Below are 26807 nucleotides of genomic sequence, written 5' to 3'. Positions count from 1 at the left end.
CTCTGATAAAAGCAATACGACTAACCATGAGAGTACCCATTTTATGTCCTCTCCGCAAGATTCTTTCCTCTCTTTCATTTCTTCGTAATATTTCAAGACAACCAAACAAAGAAAAATGAAATTTTTTCTATAATTTCTTTTTGCCTCCCCACTTGGTTTCTCAGTTAAAAAGTGGCATGATAAGCAAATTCAGCACCTTGTTATCGTAATAGTTTCTAACGACTGCAATAGTACCTATGCAAGTGATGTACATATTTTCGTAGTTGAGTGGAAACGAAGAATCACATCAAAGATAGTAGATGGAGAGAGTACATGCATGAACTAATAATCCACAGAGACTACTTCCAAGTATTGGTCTTGTGTTGATTTAAACCCCATATTAGCATTGCTATAGTTTTCAATCCAGCAACAGAAATGGATGAGGAATTGGGGATCAAGTACCAGCAGCAGAGACATTTCCCAAGTATGAATGCTTAAGTGCGTCAGAAGCAGTAATCCTTTTACTCGGATCCAAGATCAACATTTTCTGCAAAACAATGACCAAAGTAAACATACAAGGAAATGTGAAAGTACCATATAAAAATTAGATTTTATATATTCCGTCACTTTCAAAATGCAGCGACATTTAAAACTAGAAAGCTTAATTTAATGCGAGTGGTGATCAGATGGACTTGCTAGGCCACGGTTAGAACAAGAGTTAGGTATAGCAAAATCACAACTTACAGAAAGAAGATCCAATCCAGCAGGTTCAAGTCCAGCCACCTCGACTCCAAGGTTTCGTGTACATTGAGGCTGTTGGCAGAAGGGAAACAAGGTGAGAACGAACAGTACCTTTTTGAAGATTCTGTGGTAGGAAGATCAAAGAGACAAAGGAAGCTCAAAATCTGTATTACCGTGGGTATGTAAGCAATGTAGTCACATAATGAAGTCACTCCAGGCCAGGTTGCTTCAGTTGGCACACCCAACAAGCTTCATACAAGAATGCAAATGTCAATATGACTGAACTTGAGATGGGAAATGGATATGCACATAAAATCGGTTTGTGTGAGCTATATTAGCACCTGAACATGTCCATCAATACACTAATCTCACTTTCTGTACAGAACAGAGGTCGAAGGGTCACCATCTCAGCAAATATACACCCCACAGCCCACACATCAGCGGGAGTGGAGTAATTGGAGCCAAGCAGGACTTCAGGCGCCTTGTATGCTAGAGTTGCTACCTGGAATGCACTTCAAAAGTATGAAAATCATAGACAATGTGATAAACAAGTTGACTGATGCTTCAAAAGTTTCCTTGTAATAGAATGAGATGTTTCTCAAAAAGTGATCAAATCCTGGTATATTTAAAGATGTATTGATATGTTTTGTAGAAAAAAGATAACCCCACTAGAACCTAATCCGTCAAAATTACATTTGCAAGGGACTTCCTTTCCTAGTGAGGTCGTAATCACAACCTCTGGAGTGCACTCGATCAGTTTCCTCTTATTTCATTCAAACAACATTGAGAAAGAATGATAGTTAATGCCAGTTTTCCAACTACTATGGATTTAGAAAACTTAAGACACCTAGAGGAGACCTTCCCAAATTTCTGTGAGTCACTGCGCCCATAGTCAGGGCTCTGGAGAATAACCATTTGTTATTATCCTAGTTATACAATGACAAGAGTATCTATGTTTCACAAATTTTAGGATTTGTTTTCCAAGTGGAAGTAGAATTACCCCACTCCATCAACTCCATTCAGCTTGATCTCAACTTCCAGAGCAACACACACACACACACATATATATATTTGGGTATGCAGGAATAATAATTTCTCATTAAAATTTACAACTTTTCTTGCTAAAATCAATAAAAGAAAAAGAATTTTTTGGTATGCAGGAAACATCTAGATACCCATGAAGGAAAAATCTCAACATTACTCCAAAATACCAAGCCAACATTAAGGAAAATAGAACATAACAAATTTCATAAACATGATTTCTTGTAAGGACATATGCAAGGATAATAGTCAGGAGCAGTGAAATACCTTGCCACTGTTGGTCCTAAGAGGAACACCAAATGCCCTGGCCAATCCAAAGTTAGCAATCTTCAAGACCTTGCTGTCGATATCTATGAGCAAATTCTTAGGTTTCAAATCCTGATGGAGTATTTTATGAGAATGACAATAAGCAACACCACAGAGAATCTGATGGAGAAACCGCTGCAGAGAAATTATGTTCAAAGGTAATCATCATTGTCATCTCAACTAACTATCCAAAGTAACTGCAGACAAACACTATGAAACTGCAATTTTTTCTTTCTTTCTTTAATTTTTTTTTTTATAAAAACACAAATAAGTAAACAGTAACAAAGAAGAAGATAAACAGAGAGTGTTTGGAAAACCGTATGGAGTTTCAGTCAGTGTCCTTCATTCTAATTTATTCAGTTTCTGGTCATGTTATAACTCAATTTTATCAAACAACACAAAATTGAAAAAAAATCATTATCATAAAATTTATAAATCATCCACATCAAGTGATATCATGTCACAACAATAGAAAAGTGGTAGTCAAATATAAAATATTCATACAATAAAGAAAACTTTATTGATCTGTAAAAGTGAAATAAAAGGCCATAAACGTCTGTAACATTTCACCAATGCACCAGTTTAGCTTCATTTTAAAGTTACAGACAGAAGTTACCCATTTACAGAAACACAAGCAGAAGGCTCTCGCCCACCTTTATTATTTGTTGATCCTTTGCAACCTCAGGATAAGAAGCAATGAACTTTGACAGGTCAAGGTCCAGACACTCGAAAATGAGATCCACGTCTGCCCCATTCTTTATTACATTAAGTAACCTGTTTCCAAAGTTCCACACACACAGATATATATATATATATATATATATATATATACACACACATATATTAGAAATTCACAAAATTAGTACTGTTTAAATGTTGTCAGAAGTTCAAGACATTAAAGAAAGTTAATAGAAAAATATAGCAGAAAAATCAACATAAGAGATTTACTACTGTTTGCAACCGATAAAATTTTAATTATATTAAATAGATAAGGGCCTTTCTGAACTAAGATACACTATACTCATGAGACAATCAAGTTCTACATACATCCATCAACCAGAACAACAATTAAAAGAGAATGGAAAGTTAGCCCTCCTTAATTTATTCATTTTGGTACAAGTATTTTTAGAAGTGTGATATAGCATAAAATGCCAAAAAGAAATCCAGCATGTCTGCCTCAGTGGAAATAGGCCTCTGATGTCTCATTTTCATTCTGCCATTACAAATACTAGAAATACAAGTGATCTGTTGTACTATGATACACAAGGTATCAAGATAAATATATCAAAAATAATACCCTGGAAAAATATAAATCATTGTAGAAACACCATTACAAATATTAGATTTCCGATAAGCCATGCAAGTCCCACACGAATTAATGGCCCCATTGAGTTCTAGATACTAGATAGCATTCCTAGGAATACATTCATCACCTCAGATAGAACCATTACAAGGGAAAAAAGAGAGGGGAAGGAATTATCTCAAAAACAATGTCACAAAAGTTGATTGTTACTTTATGGGCAGGTTTGTAATGATTATCACAAAAAGTGATGAAGCCTTCCATTTTCTATAATGAAGCCATTCTAGATTTAAAATTTTTCATTTCTAGTTCTGTAGAGACAATGGAACCATTTGCCCCCTGTGAGTTATGATTTTGCCTTTGAGAAATGTGATTAATTCACCAAAGTGGGGGTTCATAACAACAACACACATACACATTCAAAGTGTCCCAAGAGAAGAAGAGAAACAAAGCAAAAACTAAAATAAATTATCCAAGGAGTAAGAAGTTGCAACATTTATTGCTTTCTCTCGCTATGCTGAAAGGAAAACAATAACAGTTCTGGAGTTACCTGTTTCTCAAGGATTAAATTTTATGAGACCAACTGCAAGCTTCAAAAGGTAATTAATGAAAAATGAATAAAAAGAAGGAAAATGATAAAGACCACAAAAAAAATTCTGTGATCTATATCATAAATAATGTGGCTATTCCACATCAGTAATTTAAGAGCAATTTGTTTATTCATTTACTATATGGATAAATAATTATCCAATCACAACAAAAAATCATCTTATAGGATAAGAACTATGGTGAGGTTTTGTTGAATTTTTCCAGCCGTAGTTGGATCTGTGTCTCCACTGAAAAAGGAAAACCCTAATCAACATCATCGCCCTTATGAATAAATGAATTCTCTTTTTCCATTCTTTCTATTACAAGCCATCTCTTGGCTAATATTTAAGTTTTTAAAGTCATTTCTAATGATTTGATCTCATGTCAATTTCAGGTGCCCTATTTGCCTCCTACCCTCTATGCAAATTATCCTACCTCTTCTCACCGGTGCATATATAGATCTTTTGTGTCTATGTCCATATCACCTAAGTCTGTTTTCTCTAATCTTATCCTAATAGGAGTCACACCTAAGTTCTCCCTCACATTTTGGAAAACCTAATCTTGCTACGTTTTCATCGTTGCACCATTACAGCATGAAAAGTATACATTTTGGAGAGATTGGACCTCCATGAGTTTCAACATCTTTGTCCAAAATTATGATAATCATTTTCTGAAATGTATTGTGCAAAGAATCAAGAAGATTTGAAAGGGAAAAAAAAAAACCATAATCTTCATGGAAGGAATCCAAGTTTTGCCCTTCCATAAAATCGACAATTGTCAAAACAATTTCAAGCGATTCTTGAACCGGTTTGATGTTATTGATTGAGTCCATAACTGCATGGATATTAGTGGATGGGTCATGAGGCAGGGGACATTGGCCGGATCAGGTGGAGTCGGGCAAGATGCTAATGAAGTAGCGAGTTTTGAGGTTGGGGATGAAGTGTTGTGATGGCAGAATAAATGTTGTAGTTGGAGTCTAAAGAAAGAAGGAGTCCCAAGAAAAAGATACCATAAACGACATTTTCTTATTTTGTGTTCGAGGTGTGTATCACTGCTCTAAAAAGAATAAACGATCCAGAAATTTTATTGGACTTGATCTTTTTGTATGATTGTTGATGTCATTTCAAATTTTAATTACTATCAAAAATAAATGTTCAACTGTGTAAAGAAAGGTTGATGTTCCAACTAAAATATATATATTTTTTTCAAGAAACCAAATAGATAGTACTCCCTAGATTATAAATATTTTCCATAACTAAACCAAAATCTTAAATTGCATATGCATAATTAGCCCTATCATTTCAGGACAAGTATGGAACCAAACCTTGCACTCTGGAAGTAGCACAAATGCCTAGTCTAAAAAAATTTGAGTGGTGCCAAGAAATGAAATATTAGCATGATATAACTAATATGGCAATTTAAATGTAAGCAATTAATTTATGTGATTAGTCTCTCAATGAAAGTAATACTTCACTGTTGGCAAGAAAATCTGAAGATTTGATTTTGGCAATTCATACATGCTCGATCAAAATAATTTCTATCTATAGGAAATAAAAATAGATGGCCAAAAATCAATTTATCATCTGAAGTTTTTACACTTTATAGACTCCATCATATTCATAATCAAAATAAAAAATGGCATACTCAAGAAGTTAGAGAAGGTAACCATCAAATGAAAGACAAGAAGAGTCAAATGTAGGTGCAACATGCAACAAACACTAACAGAATGCACAAATATGTGAGACTGATTTTATTCAAGTAGAGAACAACCAAAAGAACAGCACAAGGGGCAAAAAACTTGGATAGAGGAGGTGAGAAATATATGAATGCCTATGATTCTATGAATGGTCTGCCTTCAGATAGACCTGATCACATGACAAAATATATATATTTATATATAAGTCATCTAAAGACATGTTGAAATTAAGATTATGTTAAGTTGAATTAAGTTCAAAACTGTTTTTACATAATCTATTAATAATTGGCTGCAAACCTCTGCTTATAGAACACACAAACATCATTAAAGGTAACCCCAAGGGGGTGGTGTTTTGGCCAAGAACACAACTGACGAGGCGGAGGTCCTGGGTTCAACGCCTCACAGAATGACATATTGGGGCTTGCCAAGTATCACAAGAAGAATGGTCCCACCCAAAGGGTGAGGACATGCCTATGAGCCAACAAAAATAATGGAAAAGAAAAAAAGAACCATTAAAGGTACTTAGGTACTTTTGTACTTTGAGTACTAAATTATGTAAGATGCAGAGAGTATAAACGAAGTTACGAAAGATATGACTAATTTTTCAACAATATTGCTGTTGCATGGCAGGTGGCATACTATGGAGCAACTATCGACACCAACAAAGTGTATATTAAGAATCCAAAAGCAAAAAATACTATGACATCAATAATACCTCTTATTTATTGCTTAGCATGGGGCTCTACTAAATATTGCATTTCCTTATCAATTGTCATAAGGAAAGAAAACATGATTATACTAGTAAAAGACATTATACAAGACAAATTCATTCTCTGCATTGGTGGACGTTCTCCATCCACACCCACCCACTTCAGAACTTCCAAAGAAATCAACAATTAATTCACCAATTCTTAATATAAAAAAGGAGAAGGTAGTTTCCAAGCAATGTTGTAGCTAATACATCTCTTCATTCATTGAAATACTAGGACATAATTTGGTTTAAAATTTATTTTTCTTTTTGATTGGTTGAGATAGAGAAAATGTTCAGTCTTCTAACTTGCACCAAGATTCCATAACTTTCTTAACAAGTATCAATGGAAAAAAGAGAAAAAGAGGTGGCAAGAAGAGGAGAAATCATCAATCTTTTAAACAGTACTCTTTCATCTCATTATTGGCTATTTGTCATAACAATTACAATAAATGAGCATCACCTGATTATATTGCCATGATCCAGTTCCTTCAAAAGCGAGATTTCTCTTATTACTGAACTGGGGACACCTTCATCTTCATCTCCAAAGAAAATCCTCTTCAGAGCTACAATCGCATCGGTCACGCAATCACGGCACTTGTAAACCGTACCAAATCCACCTTGTCCAATCTTCTCAATCAGCTCATACTGCGAATTGAGTAGGATGAACAGCCATGCAAAGAGACTTGGAGTAGTAACAAAGTAACCTAGAAGTAAGAAACCCTACCTTATTGTCCATTTATCAAGTCAAACAGGACCACCACCGAAGGAAAATCTGAAGTTTTTGATCTGGAAAAATTGGAAAATGGATTTCTAATAAATGGTCAATTAACAAGGGAAAATAAATGGATATGTTAACACATAATCAAGCTAACCGTCAAAATAGGACAGTTGAAATACAAAGAAACTCAAAAACTTTCAAACCACAAATCTGCATTGAGAAGAAAGAAATGAACTAATGAACAGACAAATCAACTAAGAAACTTCCAAAAATTTAACCAGTACAAATAGAAAAAGAAATGAAACCAGACGTGCCAAAAGAAAACATTTGGAGGGACACTTGACCAGAACTTAAAAGCCATGAATGCAATGAGTGGTTATCCATAAACAAATGTATCTAAACTCTCAGTCCTGAACAAAGTTTGCAATGCTAGACATGCCAAAGGTAGTCATAATAGTTTTTGGAATTCCTTAGATCCAATCAAGAATAAATGTCCTTTTTGCCTTTTCATTTCTTGTAAAGTCATTTATCATGCATAATATTCTTCAAAATATCTGTTCTTCCAACACTAGTTAAAGTAGCACCTAAAGTACAAAAATACTAATCTACCTAGCTTAAAAAGAAAGTGAACCCAAAACAGTCATTTTATTCCTTCTGCTGCAGAAATATTTTACATTTTCTTTAGCCAATCGCTATAGAAATCAAAACTCCAAAAGGTTGTTTGGTTATGAATAATTTCAATATTGATATTATACATCCCACTATTCGTATTTAGCAAGACGCTAAGCACCAAAAGAGATTCATTACCGCACTAGAAAACAGAAGTAAAGGCAGCTCGAGATCACAAAACATATTAATTGTTAGATAATTTAAGATCAACAACTAAATTCTTCAATATGCAGACGATAATTTCATCTCTAAAGTTCTGAATTCTATCTTCAAATCTTTCAATTGTTTACTCAAGTGTATTATATTCCATCTATGAAACTTAAGAAATTGTAATACGTACTGCTAATGAACATATATATCTTGCACACTCGATAGTACAATCAGAATATCAGACCAGTATTCAATTCAACACATAAAAGAACTAGAAAGTTTATACAGAAAATCATCCTAAATCATCATCATCATCGTCATCGTCATCTCAAAGACGTATAAATACAGATCTATGCATATAGAATATATATATATGTACATGCGCTAGGGCTTACATTTTCCTAATATAGAAAAAAGACCTTATCGCAATCAACAGTTATTGACAAATTGTATATTGAAATTGAAGATGTTATATGTGTGTATACGCACACGACCTTCAGACATACATAGCAATCACGAGATCGTAGTAATCAAGAGATCGTATGGATCTGACAAAGCTCAAGCTAAACCAAATATTAAAACTAAGATGCTCTAATTGAAATTGAAGATGATATGTGTGTGTGTAAGTGTGTGTTTAGAGAGAGAGAGAGAGAGAGAGAGAGAGAGAGAGAGAGTTTACCTAGAAGAAATAGTGACGATCACCGGTTTTGCCCTAATTTCTTGATTGTTTTCGAAGTCGAACTATAGTTGCAGATGAGAGCTGTAAAGCGAAAATCTGCTGAAATGAGGAGAGAGAATCTTATTTATACACACAAATACAGAGGCGTAACTGCGTTTCCCTCCAAAATCAGAAAGAGGAGAGGCGTAACTGCATTTCCCTCCAAAATCAGAAAGAGGAGATACTGGGGTGTAGCGATTGTAAAGTGCTCTCGATCATCCAACCCCTCAGGACCATTGGATGCATTTTGAATGTCAGCACAACTTATTTTTGCCTTAACAAATCATGATGATGATGATTGCTACAACATTTTTTAATTTTAATTTTTATAAACGAATGGATTTGAAGGTGAAGAAGTGGAGTTTAAATAAAAATTTAAGAAGTCAAATTAAAAATTAAGAATTGCAAAGATATATCATGTTATTTTAAAATTTACACAAAATAGTATTCCCTCTATCCCAGTGTTATGTTTAGGGGATCGTAACTCACAAACATGATATTTTGTATGGGAATCGTGACTCACAAATATGACATTTTGTATGAGACTGAAGGAGTACGAAATTCGACCTTACTCATCTATTGTTTATGAATTTTTTATTTTTTAATATTCAATTTTTATTATTCTTTTATATGGACCTGATTATAATATATTGATCAATGTAAAAGTAGATAGAGTTTCCATGCAAAATGGATTGTATTTTATTACTAAATCTCTTTAAAATGCACATAAGTAACTATAAAAATTAAGAGTGGCAATTGGGTGGGTTTGGACTGGTTATGAATGGACGGGACATCAATAAGTCACTAACCATTATCAAATATCAACCCATTATAGTAGATTAAAAATGAGTTGGGTGTTAAATAGGCTGAGCCAAACCTAAACCACACCCAACCCAATTACCCAAATACTTTTAAAAATAAATTGTCAAATATTTTTAATTCTCGAATACCAAAAAATAAAAAAATAAAAAAATAAAGAGGAAATTACTCTCTCTCTCTCTCTCAAATTTTTTAGAGAGCAAAAAAAAGAGTTAAAAAACTTTTGTTAAAAAAAAAAAAAAAAAAAGGAGAAGAAAGAGAGAACAGAGGAGAGAGAAAGGAAAGAGAGAAACGGAGGAGAGAAAAAAGGGGGAAGAGATGAGAAAACAGAGGGAAAAATAAATAAAAGAAGAAAGAGACAGAAAAAGAGTTTTGTTTGAGCGGGTACCTACTATTCACTCATTATTTACCCATGAATATAATGGGCACCCATTTTTTACCCATTAATTACCCATTCATTTAAATTGATTGCCCAAATAATTTAATTTTAATGAGCAGATTTGAGCGATTTAATGGGTTTCGTTATAAATTGTCACTCATAATAAAAAGTTCGGTAAGATTTGTTACATTTTGTATAAATACATACTATATGATTCATTTAAAAATTAAAAAGAAAAAATCCAGTACCAAAAGTGAAAAAAGTCTTTTTTATTTGTTTTTGTTACCGTAACTGAACAACTCTAGCAAATTTTTTTTCTTTCTAAAATCAATATAATATACAACTTTTTTCGTTTTTACAATCTTCTAAACATTAATTTTTCTTTTAAAATATTGAATATATTTAATTTACCAAACTTATGAATGGTTCACAATAAATCACATTACCAAAAAAAATAATAATAATAAATTGATATCTTTTCCCACAAAAAATGTAACCTTTGATGAACACCAATTCAGTGCTTGTCAAAAACTCTCCGATAATAAGTCTGTGATCCGAGTTCTGCGTAATGGGAGTTCTAAAATTAAGCAAAAATTTTTGCCAATCAGTGACAGTTTTGAAAGGAGAACAAAACTAAGGTTGGAAGCTGCCCCCCTCCAGTGATTTCAAAAGTTGGGAATTTGAGGTTGATTTGGTGCTTGGCTTTTGCTTCAGTAAATCAGCCTTTGTAATCTCATTTCTGATCAATTTTGATCAATTGTGAGCAACCCATTTGGTTTAGAGAGGAACAAAGCATTCGATTTTAAAAGATAAATGTAAGCCAATTTCTCACAACACATATTTATATACACATATACATCCATAGTTAAATGCGCATAAAGTTGAATTCTCATTGAAATAAAGCTTTCCTGCAATTAATTCATAATCAATCTGCATTCTCAGGACGTGTTTAGTTTTTAGACGGATAAATGGACAAATTCTCATATTACTGTGTATGGCGGCACCGAATTCCCACCTTGATTTGGTGCACCCAAACATAACAATCCTGTTTTCGCAATTACAATCCTGTTTTCGCAATTAGCCTCATTAAGCTGCTTACAAGATTCTCTAACTCTGATTAACACCATCATTGGTAAAGGAAAAAGATAAAAGCAAGACAAGTAGATGAAAGCACAAAGTAGCAGTAGTCTCTCATTCATGAGACCCCCCATTTATGTCCATTTACCTGGGAATAATAACAAACAGATCCAGAGGGGCAAATATCAGGGAGAGACTGGCTTTGTCACCACTACAAAGCACATTGAAGATGACTACGGTCTACGGCTCGGTAAATTTGTGGCAAAAAAAAAGATCTAAAGGCCGAATCCAAGCATTAGAAACAATACCCTCCACCTCTGGTGTCGTAATATTTCCACACAACCAAACAAGGAGAAATGATATTCACGTAGTTTTTGGTGAGATTCAAGACCTTGTTATCGTAACAGTTTCAGTAGAACAGTAACGGGTGCAAGTTATGTACACAGTTTTGTTAGTGGAGGGGAATAGAAGAATCAAGTTCCATAGATGCAGAGAGTACATGGATGAACGAACTATCCAACCGTCAGAGCTCAAATACGGAAGTATGCATGCTGAAGTGCATCAGAAGCAGTAATCCTTCTACTTGGATCCAAGATCAGCATTTTCTGCATAAAAACAACAGATAAAATTTATATTTTATATATATTCCACTCACTTTCAAAATGCAGTGACATTTTAAAACTAGATAGCTTAATTTAATGTGAGTGGTGGTGATCCTCAAATTCTTTATATACGATTAGAACCAGAAACTCCTTGTGATGTATCAGAATCAGACTAAGGTATATATAGCAAAATCACAACTTACAGAAAGAAGATCCAATCCAACAGCTCCAACTCCAGCGGCCTCGGCTGCAAGGTTTCGTTTGACAACAGTGCGGAACTGTCAGCAGAAGAGAAACAATTGGTGAGGACAGTACTGTTTTTAAGATATATTCTGCGACAGGAAGATCAAAGAGACAAAGCAAGCTCAAAATCCTCTATTACCGCGATCATTTTAGTAAAGTGGACACATAATGAAGTCACTCCAGGCCAGGTTGCTTCAGTTGGCACACCAAACATCCTTCATACAGGAATGCAAAAGTCAATATGACTGAATAAACTTGACATGGAAAACGAACAAGCACATAAAATCGGTTTGTGTGAGCTATATAGCACCTGAATATTTCCATCAATACATTAAATTCAGTATGTGCTTGGAACAGAGGCTGACCGGTCACCATCTCAGCAAATATACACCCCACAGACCACATATCAACCGGAGTGGAGTAATTGGCACCAAGCAGGAGTTCGGGTGCCTTGTATGCTAAAGTTCCACCCTGGAGTGCACTTCAAAAGTATGAAAATCATAGACAATGTGATAAACAAGTTGACTCATACTTGAATAGTTTCCTTGTAAAAGAGTATAATGTTTCTCGAGAAGTGATCAAAACATACAACTTAATTGCTCAACATTACATTTGCAAGGGACTTCCTTTTCTAGTAAGGCCCGAATCACAGCCTCTAGAGTGTACTCAGTCCACCACCCAATAGCATGTTGACCCCAGAAGCAGAACCCCATATTTCTTCTAGAGAATCTCCTAATTGTTCCAGAGCCACTAGAACGAAGCTGCTGGAAATAAGAGAAGAGAAAGAAACAAAAGCAGGCAAGAAATCCTACGATCATTTTTCTCTTATCATCCAAACAACATTGAGAAAGAATGATACCAATTATATGAAATTAATATTCGAATGTCACTTTTCTGACTACTGTGGGTTTACAAAAGACACATAAAGGAGAACTTCCCAAATTTCTCTTGCTTGCTATGCCCAGAGTCAGGATTCAGGAGAATAATAATTTTTTATTCAACTAGTTATACAATAATAGAGTATCAATGCTTCACAAAGATAATAAACATATTTGTTTTCTAAGTGGAAGAACAAATTACTCCACTCAGCCAACCCCATTCTGCTTGATCTCAACTTCCAGAGCAACATTCAGGAAGAATAACAATTTTACACAAAGTAATGTCCAAAATGTCCCCAAGGGGCAATCTAGAAATTATTCAGTGTTCCCCATCCCACACTAAAGATACTTTTCTTTTTTTTTGGGAACACTTATTTCTTTATTTTTATACATAAAAAAAAGGCATATCTAAATGTCTCCTAAGTTGTGGTATTCAAATTGCGCAATTTCCAGCCTACATATCCCCGTGGCAAGTGAAAAATTGTTACCAAAGCAATCAGGTATACAAAAAGGACAAATACAAGGATAATGGTAATGAGCAGTGACATACCTTGCCAGTGTAGTTCCTAAGAGGAACACCAAATGCCCTGGCCAATCCAAAGTCAGCAATCTTCACTATGTTGTTGTTGCCATCTATCAGCAAATTCTCAGGTTTCAAATCCCGGTGGAGTATTTTATGAGAATGACAATAAGCAACACCACAGAGAATCTGAGAGAGAAAACCCTGCAGAGAGATCATGTTTGAAGGTAATCGTCATTGTCATCTCAACTAACTAATCAAAGTAACTGCAGACAAACAAAATATATAACTATATATATATAATAATAATAATAAATAAATAAATGATAAAAAATAAGAAACATAAACAGGAGTATTTCGAAAACCGTATGGACTTTCCGTCAGTGTCTTTCATTCTACTTTATTCATCATAACAATAGAAAAGTGCTAGTGTCAAATAAAAATTATTCATACAATAAATAAAAGTTTATCGATCTGTAAAAGTGAAAAGAGAAGGCCGTAAACATCTATACCATTTCATCAATGCACCAGTTTAGCTTTATTTTTAAGCTACAGACATAAGTAACCAATTTACGGAAATACATCCAAAAGGCTCTCACCCACCTTTATTTTTTGTCGTTCCTTTGCAACCTCAGGATAAGATGCAATGAAGTTTGATAGATCAAGGTCCAGACACTCAAAAATGAGATCCACGCTTGCCCAATTGTTTATTATTACCTCAAGTAACCTGTTTCCAAAGTTCCACACACATTATTATATATATATATATATATATATAGAAATTCACAAAATTAGGACGCTTTACATGTCGTCAGAAGTTCAAGAAATTAAGAAAGTTAATAGAAAGATATATAGCAGATAAATCAAACATAAGAGATTTACTACTATTTGCAACCAATAAAATTTTAATTTATATTAAATAGATAAGGGCCTCTCTGAACTAAGGATGCACTATACTCATGAGACAATCAAGTTCTACATACATCCATCAACCAGAACAACAATTAAAAGAGAATGGAAAGTTAGCCCTCCTTAATATATTCATTTTGGTACAAGATTTTTAGAAGTGTGATATAGCATAAAATGCCAAAAAACAAATCCAGCAATGTCTGCCTCAGTGGAAGTAGGTATCTGATGTCTCATCTTCATTCCGCTTATTACAAATACTAGAAAGACAAGTGATATGTTGTACTGTATGATACACAAGCTATCAAGATTAATATATCACAAATAATACCCAGGAAAAATATAAATCATTGTATAAACACCATTTCACAGATGATTATTATTATTTTTCTGATAAGCCATAAAAGTCCCACATGAACTAAACCCATTGAGTTCTAGATACTACATAGTGTTGAAATATATAAATATTTCTATATAAGCGTGGAGCAAAATCCTCCACCAATCACAGTGATCCGGGTAATTTCCTTCCAACTATAAATATTTCTATATAACGGTGGGAAAAAATCATCCACCAATCACGGTGCCTCCTTTGACTATATTGTACACCTTCCATATTTTCTTATCTTTACCATGCCTATATATATCTGAATAATAAAGATGTAGCCCTTAGTGGCTCTTTGTCCATGGATGTAGGCCTTAGTGTCGAACCATGTATATGCTTGTGTTCTTTATCTTTCCCTCTTCCCTTTTCCTATTTGCATTTCTTATTTTCGCATCCAATTTTAACATGGTATCAGAGCATCGATCTTAGATTTTGAGGGGGAGTATGGAAATTATTATCATGGAGCAAATTTTCTATGTCTTCGCATTCTTTTCCGGCTTAGTTACGGCTTTTTTTGGCTTAGTTCCGGCCATTTCCCGGCGTTGTTCTGGCCATTTCCCGGCTTAGTTCCGGCCATTTTCCCCAGCAAGTTCTAGTTTATTTTCTCCGGCAAGATCTGGTCATTTTCCCCGGCAAGATCTGGTCAATTTCCTAGCTTTGTTCCGGACACCTTCTCATCATCTTTCGAGGCATTTCTTTGGCAAGTTGGGCATTCATGATATTCATGCTCCAACTTGAGGGGGAGTGTTGAAATATATAAATATTTCTATATAATTGTGGAACAAAATCCTCCACCAATCACAGTGATTCAAGCAATTTCCTTCCAACTTTAAATATTTCTATACAACGGTGGAGCAAAATCTTCCACCAATCACGGTGCCTCCTTTGACTATATTATACACCTTTCATATTTTCTTATCTTTACCATGCCTATATATAGGCTCTTTGTAACGATATATATCTTATTAATAAAAATGTAGCCCTTAAACACTCTTTGTCCATGGACTTAGGCCTTAGTGCCGAACCATGTATATGCTTGTATTCTCCATCTTTCTCTCTTCCCTTTTCCTATTTGCATTTCCAATTTTCGCATCCAATTTTAATAGATAGCATTCCTAGGAATACATCCATCACCTCAGATAGAGCCATTACAAGGAGAGGGGAAACAAAGAGAGGAGTTATCTCATAAATAATGTCATAAAATTTAATTGTTACTTTAAGGACGGGTTTGTAATGATTATCACAGAAAATGATGAAGCCTTTTATTTTCTAGATTTATAATCTTTTATTTCTAGTTCTATAAAGACACAATGGGACCATACGCCCCTTGTGAGTCATAAATTTTTCCTTTGAGAATTGTGATTAATTCACCAAACATGGGGCTCATAAAAACAACACACGCATACACATTCAAAGTGCCCCAAGAGAAGAAAATAGAAATAAAGCAAAAACTAAAATAAATTATCGAAGGACTAAAAACTTGCAACATTTATTGCCATCACTCACTATGCTGAAAGGAAAACAAGAATAGTTCTAGAGTTACCTTATTGTCAAGGGTTAAAATGCATGAGACTTGCTGCAAGCTTCAATAGGTAATTGATGAAACATGAACAAAAAGAAGGAAAATGATAAAGACAACGAAAGAAAATTTGTGATTTATATGATGAATTACATGGCTATTCCACGTTGGTAATTTAGGATAAATTTGTTTATTCATTTATTATATGGAAAAAAAAAAACCCAATGGCAAAAAAAAAACCATCCTATAAAATAAGAACAATGGTAAGGTTTTTATGAATTTGTCCAACAACAGTTGGATTCGGGCCTCCATTAAAAAAGGAAAACCCTAATCATCATCATCCTTGCCTTATTCCTGTTGAAATATATGTATTATTATTATTTATTTATTTATTTTTCAGCTGTTTTCAGTCTTTTATTAGGTGTTTTATGTAAGATCCCTATTATCATTGGATCACGTAGACAGGATACCTGTAATCATGGGATCACGTAGATAAGATCCCCATAATCATGGGATCATGTAGATTTTGGCATATTTCCTATTTTTCTTTGATTTGGTTTCCTTTCTTTGTACCCTATACTTATATATAAATATAGCTCTTGGCTCTCGGTTTGAATAAACCAAAACCCAAAACTTCTTCTTTTTGGTATCAGAGCAAAACAAAAACCTTTGCTTCCCCATCTTCCTCCCCAACGCAACCACCTTCTCTCTCCCTCTCTCCATTTTCCCTCACCTCCGGCGCACCTCCATCTCCTCCCAGCCCTTGCATTGGACCCCTCGAGTAACCCTCTGTTTTTTACTCCTTTCTTAGGAGAATTCCCTTAGGTTTTTTATGACCTAAGGGTCCTTCTGGTGTTCTTTTTTCTTTGTGGCTTGCCTATGTTTGTTTGGCAGCATATTTAGAGGAAAGCGCTGATTTTTCCGGCCTTTTTTTTTTTTTTTTCCTCTTTCCTCATGCTTTGACATGTGGACCAACCTTATTTTGGGTATTGTGATTGATTCCAGTAGCCAAAAGGACACTTTATCCTCAGTCCAGCATACTTTATCTTCGGCGCACATCATACTCCGGCATAATGGGTTACTAGTGTGCTCTTGAATGGGTGCAACTTCGTATCTTGGTCCCGTTCTCTTCAACTCTATATTGGAGGGAAAAGGAAAATTCGTTGGCTTTTGGGTTTAGTCAAGGAACTGGAAAATACGGATACTAAATACATTGCATGGGACATGGATATGCACCATTCTAGGTTGGATCTTCAACTCAATGGAGGAGTGTATCTATAATATGTTCATGTTTCACGCCTCTGTTTTTCGTCTGTGGCAAGCCCTTAACAAGATATATGCCCATTCTCGCAATGATGCTCGTATCTTTGAACTCTATTGGGAGACTGCTCATACATCTCAGGAGACACTCAAGCTGTCAATACAGAGTATTTTGGGTACCTCCAGTCTAGGTGGGAAGAATTAGCATAGTATGAACCTCTCTCCGATTTCTCTGAAGAAGCTGCAACTCTTTTGGTCAAGAGACTAGACCACCAGCATACCTACCAGTTTTTGATGGGTTTACGATCTAAGTATGACGCTCTTAGAACTCAGATCATAAACACCTCTCTTATGCTTGATTTATATGATGCCTTCGCTATTGTTGACCATGAGGAGCATAGACATCAGATCTCTCAACCAATAGCTTTACCAAAGACTCCAGTTGATCAGATGGCTCTTGTTGCTAATTCTAGACTTTCAGAGGGAAAGGTTATTTGTCAGCATTATGGAGCCACGGGTCATGTAAAGGATCGTTGCTTTAAGCTTCATCCCGAGCTAAAGCAGAAATTTTCTCGCAATTGTCCTTCTGGCCGTGGCCGCACTGCCGCAGTAACCGATACTATTGGTGGACTCCACAGATTGCCAAATCACTAAACTGTGCAATGATTTTCTTTCCTCATTATTGTGTTTTACAGGACCTATGTTCGAAGAGGATTTTGGAAGGGGATATGAGCACAATGGCCACTACTACTTTAGGGATCCTCCACCGACACCTCCTTCACTTGCTTCAAGCCTTCAAACCCCTGATCTTCCAGTTTCTAGATCTTATGATTTTTCTTTTCAGACTTTAAATTTATGGAATGCTCACCTTGGGCATGTAAACTTTCAGTAGTTAAGTTTGTTTTTCCCTTTATTAATAACGGCTTGTAAGGATAATAAGTTTCAATGTGAGATTTGCGAACTTTCTAAACATACTAGAACCAGTTATATTTCTCATATGCATCGTGCATCTAGTATGTTTGATCTCATAAATTCTGATGTGTGGGGGTCCTTCTCCTGTTACTGCTTTTTCGGGGCATCGTTATTATGTCACATTCATTAATTATTATTCCAGCTGCACATGGGGTATATTTACTTAAAAAGAAATCTGAAGTTTTTCCCTTGTTCACTTAATTCCTCCAAATGAATAAAACTCAATATAATACTGTTGTTAGAAATATTAGGTTTGACAATGGTCGTGAATATGTTTCCAATGAGTTTCGGTCTCAACTTAACCAACAGGGTATTCTTCATCAACTTACTTGTCCATATACCCCTAAAACGAATGGTGTGGCAGAGCATAAAAACCACAAACTAATGTCAGTTGTTCGATGTCTTTTAAGTGGTATGAATGTTTAAGCTACTTTTCTCATTAATCATACCCCTAGTAGAGTATTAAATGGTAAGGTCCCCTTACAAGTGCTTCAGCCTGATATTACTCTTTTTTCCATCATGCCCCGGGTGTTTGGATGTACATGTTTTGTTTAGAATCGTAACCCTTCTCGTACTAAACTTGATGACAAGGCCATTAAATGTATCTTTTTAGGATACTCTTCAATGTCAAAAGGTTACCAGTGTTATGATCCTGTACACAAACACATGTATCACTCTCTTAATGTCACCTTTCATAAGCATACTCCCGAGCAAGAGGCTTCTCCTTTTGCTCGTCCTCTTCCTATTTTTCAAGAAAAGTCTCCTCTTGTGGTTTCCTCACCCCCTTTGCAGGTCTATTCTCGCCGCCCTCGTGCTCCGCCTCCACTGCTTTCATCCTCCTCAGATACAGGTTCAGGTACATCTCCTCTCTCTACTTTACATTTCCCTGACCCTGTTCCTAAATCTCGGTATCCCACTCGAGACCCCAAACCCCCTTGCTCAATTTGGATTCGTTTGTAGTATTGATCATCTTATTTCGCAGTCTATCTCTTATGATGGTCTTTCAGGGTCTTACCGAGCCTTTCTAGGCAAACTTGATTCTATTTCCATTCCCAGAAATGTCTCTAAGGCTCTCCGAAATCCCAATTAGATGTCTACTATGATGGTAGAAATGGATGCTTTACAGCAAAATGAAACATGGGAGCTTGTATCTCTACCTCCTGGTGAAAAGACTGTTAGTTGCAAATGGGTATTCAGTGTTAAATATCTGGCCGATGGCTTTATTGATCGGTATAAGGCCTGTTTGGTGGCCAAAGGGTTTACTCAGATTGCTGTTAAAGACTTTAATGATACCTTCGCAAGACTTTAATGATACCTTCGCTCCAGTGGCTAAATTGACCTCAGTTCGTTTGCTTGTCTCCCTGGCTGCCTCTCACAATTGGCTTCTTTATCAGCTGGATGTGAAGAATGCTTTCCTTAACGGTGATCTTCTTGAGACTATTTATATGGATCCTCCACCCAATTTTCGGGCTGAGGGGGAGTATGCTAGAAAGGTCTGTCGATTGCGGAAGTCTTTGTATAGGTTAAAACAATCTCTCAGAGCTTGGTTCAGCCACTTCAGTGACGTAATTCTATCTATGGAGTTTGTTAGATGCCATTCTAACCATATGTGTTTTATCCACCGATCCTCCACTGGTCGATGTATCATTCTTCTTCTCTGTGTTGATGATATCATCATTACTGGCAATGACATCCCTGGGATTGCTCAAGTAAAGCTTTAATTGGATAAAGCTTTTGATGTGAAAGACCTTAGACAGCTCATATATTTCTTAGGAATTGAGGTTGCTAGATCTAAGCAGGGTATCTCTTTATCGCAAAGGAAGTATGTCTTGGATCTTCTTCGAGACACAGGTATGCTTGGGTGTAAACCTGCTTCCACTCTATGGATCCTAATATGAAGATCTCGGTTGAGTCTAGAGATCTCCTTTCTGATCCTCGCAGTATCAGCGCTTGGTAGGAAGATTGATTTATCTTACCAACACCCGTCCTGATTTGGCTTTTGCTGTTAGTGTTGTGAGTCAATTTATGCATGTTTCTCGTACAACTCATATGGATGCAGCATATCATATTCTTCGATATGTTAAGTCCTGTCCTGGACTTGGATTATTCTATTATTCTAGTAGGCAGGTTGGGCTATCTTGTTTCAGTGATGCAGACTATTCTGGGTCCGAGACTGATAGACGTTCCACATCTGGCTTCTCTACTTTCTATGGAGATCATCTTATATCCTGGAAAAGTAAAAAGCAACCTGTAGTTTCGAGATCTTTAGCAGAGGCTGAGTATCGTGCCATGGCCCAGGGTACTTGTGAGATTCTCTGGCTTCGATCTTTCTTGGAGGAACTAGGGCTAAGTGAAAAACAATCCTCAAACTTGTTTTGTGATAATAAGTTAGCCATCATGCTTGCTTCAGATTCTGTTCTTCATGAGAGGATTAAACATATAGAGGTGGACATTCATTTTATCAGAGAAAAGGTTTCCTTGGGAATTATCAAGCCGTGCTTTATTCGGTCCTCTAATCAGTCGGCAGATGTGTTCACCAAATCCATTGGTCCATCTTTGCTTCATTCCTCGATTACCAAGTTGGGCTTGATTGATATCTTCACTCCAGCTTGAGGTGGAGTGTTGAAATATCTGTATTATTATTATTATTATTATTATTTTTTATTAGCTATTTTCAACCTTTTATTAGGTGTTTTATGCAAGATCCCTATTATCATGGGATCACGTAGATAAGATCCCCGTAATCATAAGATCACGTAGATTTTGGCATATTTCCTATTTTTATTTGATTTGGTTTCCTTTCTTTGTACACTAAATCAAAATCTTGCATTGCATATGCATATGCATAATCAGTCCTAGCTTTTCAGGACAAGCATGGAACCAAACCTTTCACTCTGGAAGTAACACAAATGCCTAGTCCCACAAATGTAGTGTTGCAATAAATGATATATTAGCATGAGATAACTAATCTGGCGATTTAAATGTAAGCAATTAAGTTATGTGATTAGTCTCTCAATTAAAGTAATACTTCACTGTTGGCAAAAAAATTAGCTTGGTTTAATAATATTTGATTTTGGCACTTCATACATGGTTAATTAAAATAATTTCTATCTGAAGGATACGGAAAATAGATGGCCAAAAATCATTTTATAATCTGAGGTTTTTACACTTCATAGACTCAATCATATTCGTAACCAAAACAACAAATGGCATACTCAAGAAGTTAGAGGAGGTAACCATCAAACGGAAGACAAGAAAAGTTATCTAAGATGGAGGTGCAACATGTAACAAACACTAACAGAATGCAAAAATATGTGAGACTGATTTTATTCAAGTACATGACAACCAAAAGAACAACACAAGGGGCAAAAAACTTGGATTGATGAGGTGAGAGAAGATATGAATGCCTATGATTCTATGAATGATCTGCCATCAGATAGACCTAAGCACCTGACAAATATATATATATATATATATAAGTAATCTAAAGACATGTTGAAATTAAGTTTATGTTAAGTTCAATTAAGTTCAAAACCGTTTATACATAATCTAATAGTTATTGGCTACAAATCTCTGCTTATAGAACACACAACCATCGTTAAAGGTAACCCCAAGGGGGTGGAGTTGTTGGCCAAGAACACGACTCACGGGGCGGAGGTCCTGGGTTCGATGCCTCACAGTACTACTCATTGGGGCCTGTGACGTGTCGGAAGGAGAATGATCCCACCCAAAGGGCAAGGACTCCCCTATAAGTCAACAAAAAGAAAGGAACAGAAAAAAGAACCATTAAAGGTACTTAGGTACTTTGCATTTTGAGTACTAATCATGTTAAGATGCTAAACGGAAGACATAATTAATTTTTCATACAATATTGCTGTTGCATGGCTGGTGGCATACAATGGAGCAACCATCGACACAAACCAAGTGTATCCTAAGAGTCCATAAGCAAGAAATATTATGGCATCAATAATACCTCTTATTTATTCCTTAGCATGGGCCTCTACTAAGTTTTGCATTTCATGATAAATTGTGTCATTAGGAAAGAAAACGTAATTATATTAGTAAAACGACATTATACAAGACAAATTCATTCTCTGCGTTAGGTGGACGCTTCAGAACTTCCAAAAGAAATCAACAATTAATTCACCAATTCTTAATATAGAAAAGGAGAAGGTAGTTTCCAAGTGATAGGGTAGCGAATCCATCTGCTCATTTCATAGAAATATTAGGACGTAATTTGGTTTTAATTATTTATTTTATTTTTTTCTTTTTGATTGGTTGAGAGAGAGAGAGAAAATGTTGAGTCCTGTAACTTGCACTAAGATTCCATAACTTTCTGGGCCAAATATCAATGGAAAAAAGAGAAAAAGACGTCGCAAGAAGAGGAAAAACTATCAAACTTTTAAACATTACTCTTTCATCTCATTATTGGTTATTTGTCATAACAATAACAATAAACTAGCATTACCTGATTATATTGCCATGATTCAGTTCCTGCAAAAGTGAGATTTCTCTTATTACATAACTGGGGACACCTTCATCTTGATCCATAAAGATAATCCTCTTCAGAGCTACAGTTTTATTGGTTGCACGTTCACGGCACTTGTAAACCACACCAAAACTGCCTTCTCCAATCTTCTCAATCAGCTGATACTGCAAATCCAACAGCATGAACAACCATTCAAGGAGACTTGGAGAAGCATCAAAATAAATTAGAAGTAAGAAACCTTACCTTAGCGTCCATTTATCAGGTCAAGCAGGACCAACACCGAAGGAAATCTGAAGTTTTTGAGCTATAAAAATGAAAAATGGAGTTCTAATAAACGACCAATTAACAAGGGAAAATAAATGGATGTGTTAACAAATAATCAAGCTAACCCTCAAAATAGGACAGTTGATAGTCATGAAATACAAATAAACTCAAGAACTTGCAAACCACAAATCTGCATTGGGAAGAAAGAAAATAACTAATGGTAAAACAAATCAACTCAGAAACTTCCAAAATTTTAACCATTACAAGTACAAAAAGAACTGAAACCAGATGTGCCAGAAGAAGAAAATTCGGAGGGACATTTGACCAGAACTTAAAAGCCGTAAATGCAATGAGTGGTCATCCATAAACAAATGTATTGAAACTCTCAGTCCTGAACAAAGTTTTCAGTGCTAGACATGCCAAAGGTAGTCATGGGTGGACTAAATTGAAAATGAAAAATTAAAAATAAGAAATTTCTAAAAATTAGTTTTTGGAATTTCTTGGATCCAATTGGGAATAAATTTCCTTTTTCCCTTTTCATTTCTAACGTACACAGCTTAAAAAAGGGTAAACCCAAAAATCTCATTTTATTCCGTCTGCTGCAAAATATTTTACATTTTCTTTAGCCAATCACTATAGAAATCAAAACTCCAAAAGTTGCATGGTTATTAATAACTTCAATATTGTATTATACATACAAGTGTTCCTATTTCATCCTTCTTTATTTACCATTGCCCACATAGCCTCCAAAATATCTTACAAGTCTTACTAAGCAAGATGCTAAGCATCAAAAGAAACTCGCTACTGAGTCACTATACTGTTTCTTTTCTTGGTGCATCCTCAGATTTTCCTTCACCTTTCTTTTCTATTTATAGAAACATTATTTCTTTGTGCATCCACAGTTTTTCCTTCACTCTTTTTTCCTTCTATTTTATTCCATGCCGATGGAATGCATCTTTAAGTAAACACAACTAACAAATAATTCAATTAACTTTATAAAATAATTCACGTGATTTATCATAAGAAATAATAACATTTCACCTGCCTCAAATGTTAGCAGCCTTTTTCAGCCATTTTGTGACTAGTTTGCCTGTGGAAGAACCTCAAAACTTAAATTCATCACGTAGCAATGGGAAAACAGATCCTTCTTTGTACACTGTATGAGTTTAATAGAGCTTCTAACGTCGAAAGTCATGTGTAACTTGAATAATAGAAATAACTTATAAACAACAAAGATTAATGGTCAGAGATATAAAAACACCAAAATGGGAATAGGAAGAGAAAATTAATAATATAGTAGCACAGTTCAGTCTGATGGTTGTTGAAATCTAATCAACTATCGTCGAATGCACTTACTTCAAGTTTTAGTACTTTCTCTTCCTTTTTCTTTTTTCTATATTTTCTTTTTCTTTTGGTAGGTAACGACAATGAAGAAAATAAACATAAAATATATATAAGTATAAAGCAGAAGAGAGCACATCCTACAGAAAAAACAAACAGCACAGCTGGCCAATAAAAGACAAACATTGATATACACATCTCCAATAAAGCTACACTGGCAACCAACAATGAACCGAAGAAACAATGACAACTATCTCCAAAGTCCAAACATAAACTACATTCTAAACCAAGTCATAGGTAGTTTCCAACTAAAACCTATTTCCTACTTCTGATCATGATGACCATCTAGCTCGGACTTCCTCCTTAATCCTGTAAGGCACCCTGGAGCTTTTATTACTACTACTATTCATAACTTTGCAATTTATTTGTTCCAAAGATGGCAGAAGCTGTCATAGCCAATATCACTTGAACAACATTTTTTCATTACTAGTACTATTCGTAGCTCTGCAATTTATTTGTTCCAAATATGGCATACACGAACTGTGAAATCCAGAATCAGTTGAACAACAATAGTTTTATCCTTATATTTCCTGTGAACCCAACCTACTTCAGAGCCACTTCACACGAGCTTATAAATATAACAATTTGCATATTATGTTTTCCAACAGGAGCATCTGAAAAGATTATGGTTAATAGTTTCTGTAGCACCAGAATGTAGTAAAAAACTAAAACTATTAAAAGTTTCTGTTTCCCATACAGTCATTTTACCCCCTAGTTGGTAGTCTTCCTCAAGGGTTGACCAAAGAATGAATACATGCACAAAAAATATCTAATTTCTACTGTCAATTCAATACCAAAAAGAATAACTCGCACTTGATTATTAAGTCCACAAAGTAGTCATGCTCAACAAATTCCCCAAAGATGCGTTGAGGGGGTACTCCTATTGTGAAGCCGAGAAATTCTAGCAAATGTTCAGCAGAATTAACACCATCTCTCAAGATATGAGCTACTATTGCAGAGAAGGGATGGCTACTTTATATATAATTACAAACATCTCTATAAAAGTTGGACCAATTTGTTGCCACTTATCTGTCTGTGCCGGCAGAACAACATAGTCCATAAAACTATCATAGAATTCCATAAGACTAGACAATAGAATACCACTCTACTGTTTGATAACTATTCATAACACATCCACATCAAAACTCCCATATGCAAACAGAGTCAATAAAATACTGTCTTCCTCACCAATTCAACAGAAATAAAGGATGCTCGAGATTGCAAAACATATTAACTGTTTGATCATTAAGATCAACTACTAAATTCTTCAATTATGTAGATGATAATTTCATCTCAAAAGTTGTGAATTCTATCTTCAAATGCTTCAATCGTTTACACAAGTGTATAATATTCGATCTATGCAACCTATGAAATTGTAATTTGTACGGTTAATGAACAGCTATCTTGCACATTCAAAACCATCTTTATATACTATTAAGCCACAAGTTCTGAATTCTATCTTCAAATGCTTCAATTGTTTACACAAGTGTATAATATTCCATCTATGCAACCTAAGAAATTGTAATTTGTACCGTTAATGAACATATATCTTGCACATTCGAAAGCAACTTTATATACTATTAAGCCACAAGTTCTTCAGCAACTTGTACAATCAGAATATCAGACCAACGATTCAATGAAGCACAAGATATCAGACCAACGATTCAATGAAGCACAAAACAACTAGAAAGTTTCTACAGAAAATCATCCTAAATATATAGAAGATTTCATACAGATCTATGCATATAGAATATATAAATATATATGTACAGTCGCTAGGGCTTACATAGCTTAATACAGATCTATGCATATAGAAGATGTCATATATATTTATGTATGCTTAATACAAATCTATGCTTACATAGGTTATATATCTGTGCACGCACAAGCTTCAGACATACATAGCAATCAAGAGATCGTAGGGATCTGACAAAGCTCAAGCTAAACAAAAATTCAAAAATTAAAACTAAGATACTATAATTGAAATTGAAGATTTAATAGAAATTGAAGATATAATTGAAATTGAAGATGATACGTGTGTGTGTGTGTGTGTGAAAGTGTCTGTAGAAGTGTGAGTTTAGAGACAGAGGAGAGAGAGAGAGTTTACTTGAAGAAATAGTGACGATCACCGGTTTTGCCCTAATTTTCCGATTGTTTCTGAAATCGGACTAGAGTTGCAGACAGATTTTCAAAGTGAAATGAGGAGAGAGAATCTTGTTTATACACACAAATACAGTGGCGCAACTGCATTTCCCTCCAAAATCTATAAGAGGAGATACTGGGTGTGGCACTTGTACAGTGCTCTCCATCATCCAACCTCCCAGCACCGTTTGATGTAACACTCGTAACAGTCCCTCTCCATTATCCAACCTGTTAGCACCGTTGAATGTAGCACTCGTATGGTGCTTCTGGACGTCTGTTGAATGCATTGAAGGCAAG

At 35.2% G+C, this 26807-nt stretch overlaps 1 protein-coding gene across 5 annotated transcripts; it reads right to left on the bottom strand.

The window, feature by feature from the left end:
• On the bottom strand, positions 1-26807 carry LOC132279031 (cell division control protein 2 homolog). 5 transcript variants are annotated; one of them, XM_059780945.1, is made up of 10 exons: positions 26476-26807; positions 8619-8714; positions 7127-7188; positions 6863-7047; positions 2721-2841; positions 2029-2202; positions 1062-1222; positions 894-969; positions 724-792; positions 1-526 (listed from the first exon to the last, which is right to left on the bottom strand). In XM_059780945.1, exons 3-10 carry the CDS (start codon positions 7136-7138, stop codon positions 434-436), a joined length of 891 nt encoding a protein of 296 aa, XP_059636928.1. In that variant the 5' UTR covers positions 7139-7188; positions 8619-8714; positions 26476-26807; the 3' UTR covers positions 1-433. The 5 variants fall into 5 exon arrangements, 4 of the variants coding, with proteins under 4 accessions (XP_059636928.1, XP_059636929.1, XP_059636931.1 ...); XM_059780946.1 differs by having other exon boundaries at positions 8619-8699; XM_059780948.1 differs by lacking the exons at positions 1-526; positions 724-792; positions 894-969; ... (4 more) ...; positions 7127-7188; positions 8619-8714 and adding exons at positions 10804-11537; positions 11738-11812; positions 11917-11992; ... (4 more) ...; positions 22947-23007; positions 26230-26309.

Source organism: Cornus florida, unplaced genomic scaffold, assembly GCF_030987335.1.
Source record: "Cornus florida cultivar Cherokee Brave unplaced genomic scaffold, ASM3098733v1 CherokeeBrave_3.0.0_Hap2_Chr10, whole genome shotgun sequence".
NCBI lineage: Eukaryota > Viridiplantae > Streptophyta > Magnoliopsida > Cornales > Cornaceae > Cornus > Cornus florida.
Note: the sequence above shows the minus strand (reverse complement) of the source record. Positions and strands in the feature narration are given on the sequence as shown.

What these genes read in the sequence shown, in the direction of transcription:
- LOC132279031 (XM_059780945.1), bottom strand. An exon ending in AGGATCAACAAATAATAAAG is followed by an intron (nt 2,203 to 2,720) that starts GTGGGCGAGAGC and finishes ATTTCTCTGCAG; the next exon opens with CGGTTTCTCCATCAGATTCT. An exon ending in GTATTGATGGACATGTTCAG is followed by an intron (nt 970 to 1,061) that starts GTGCTAATATAG and finishes TCTTGTATGAAG; the next exon opens with CTTGTTGGGTGTGCCAACTG.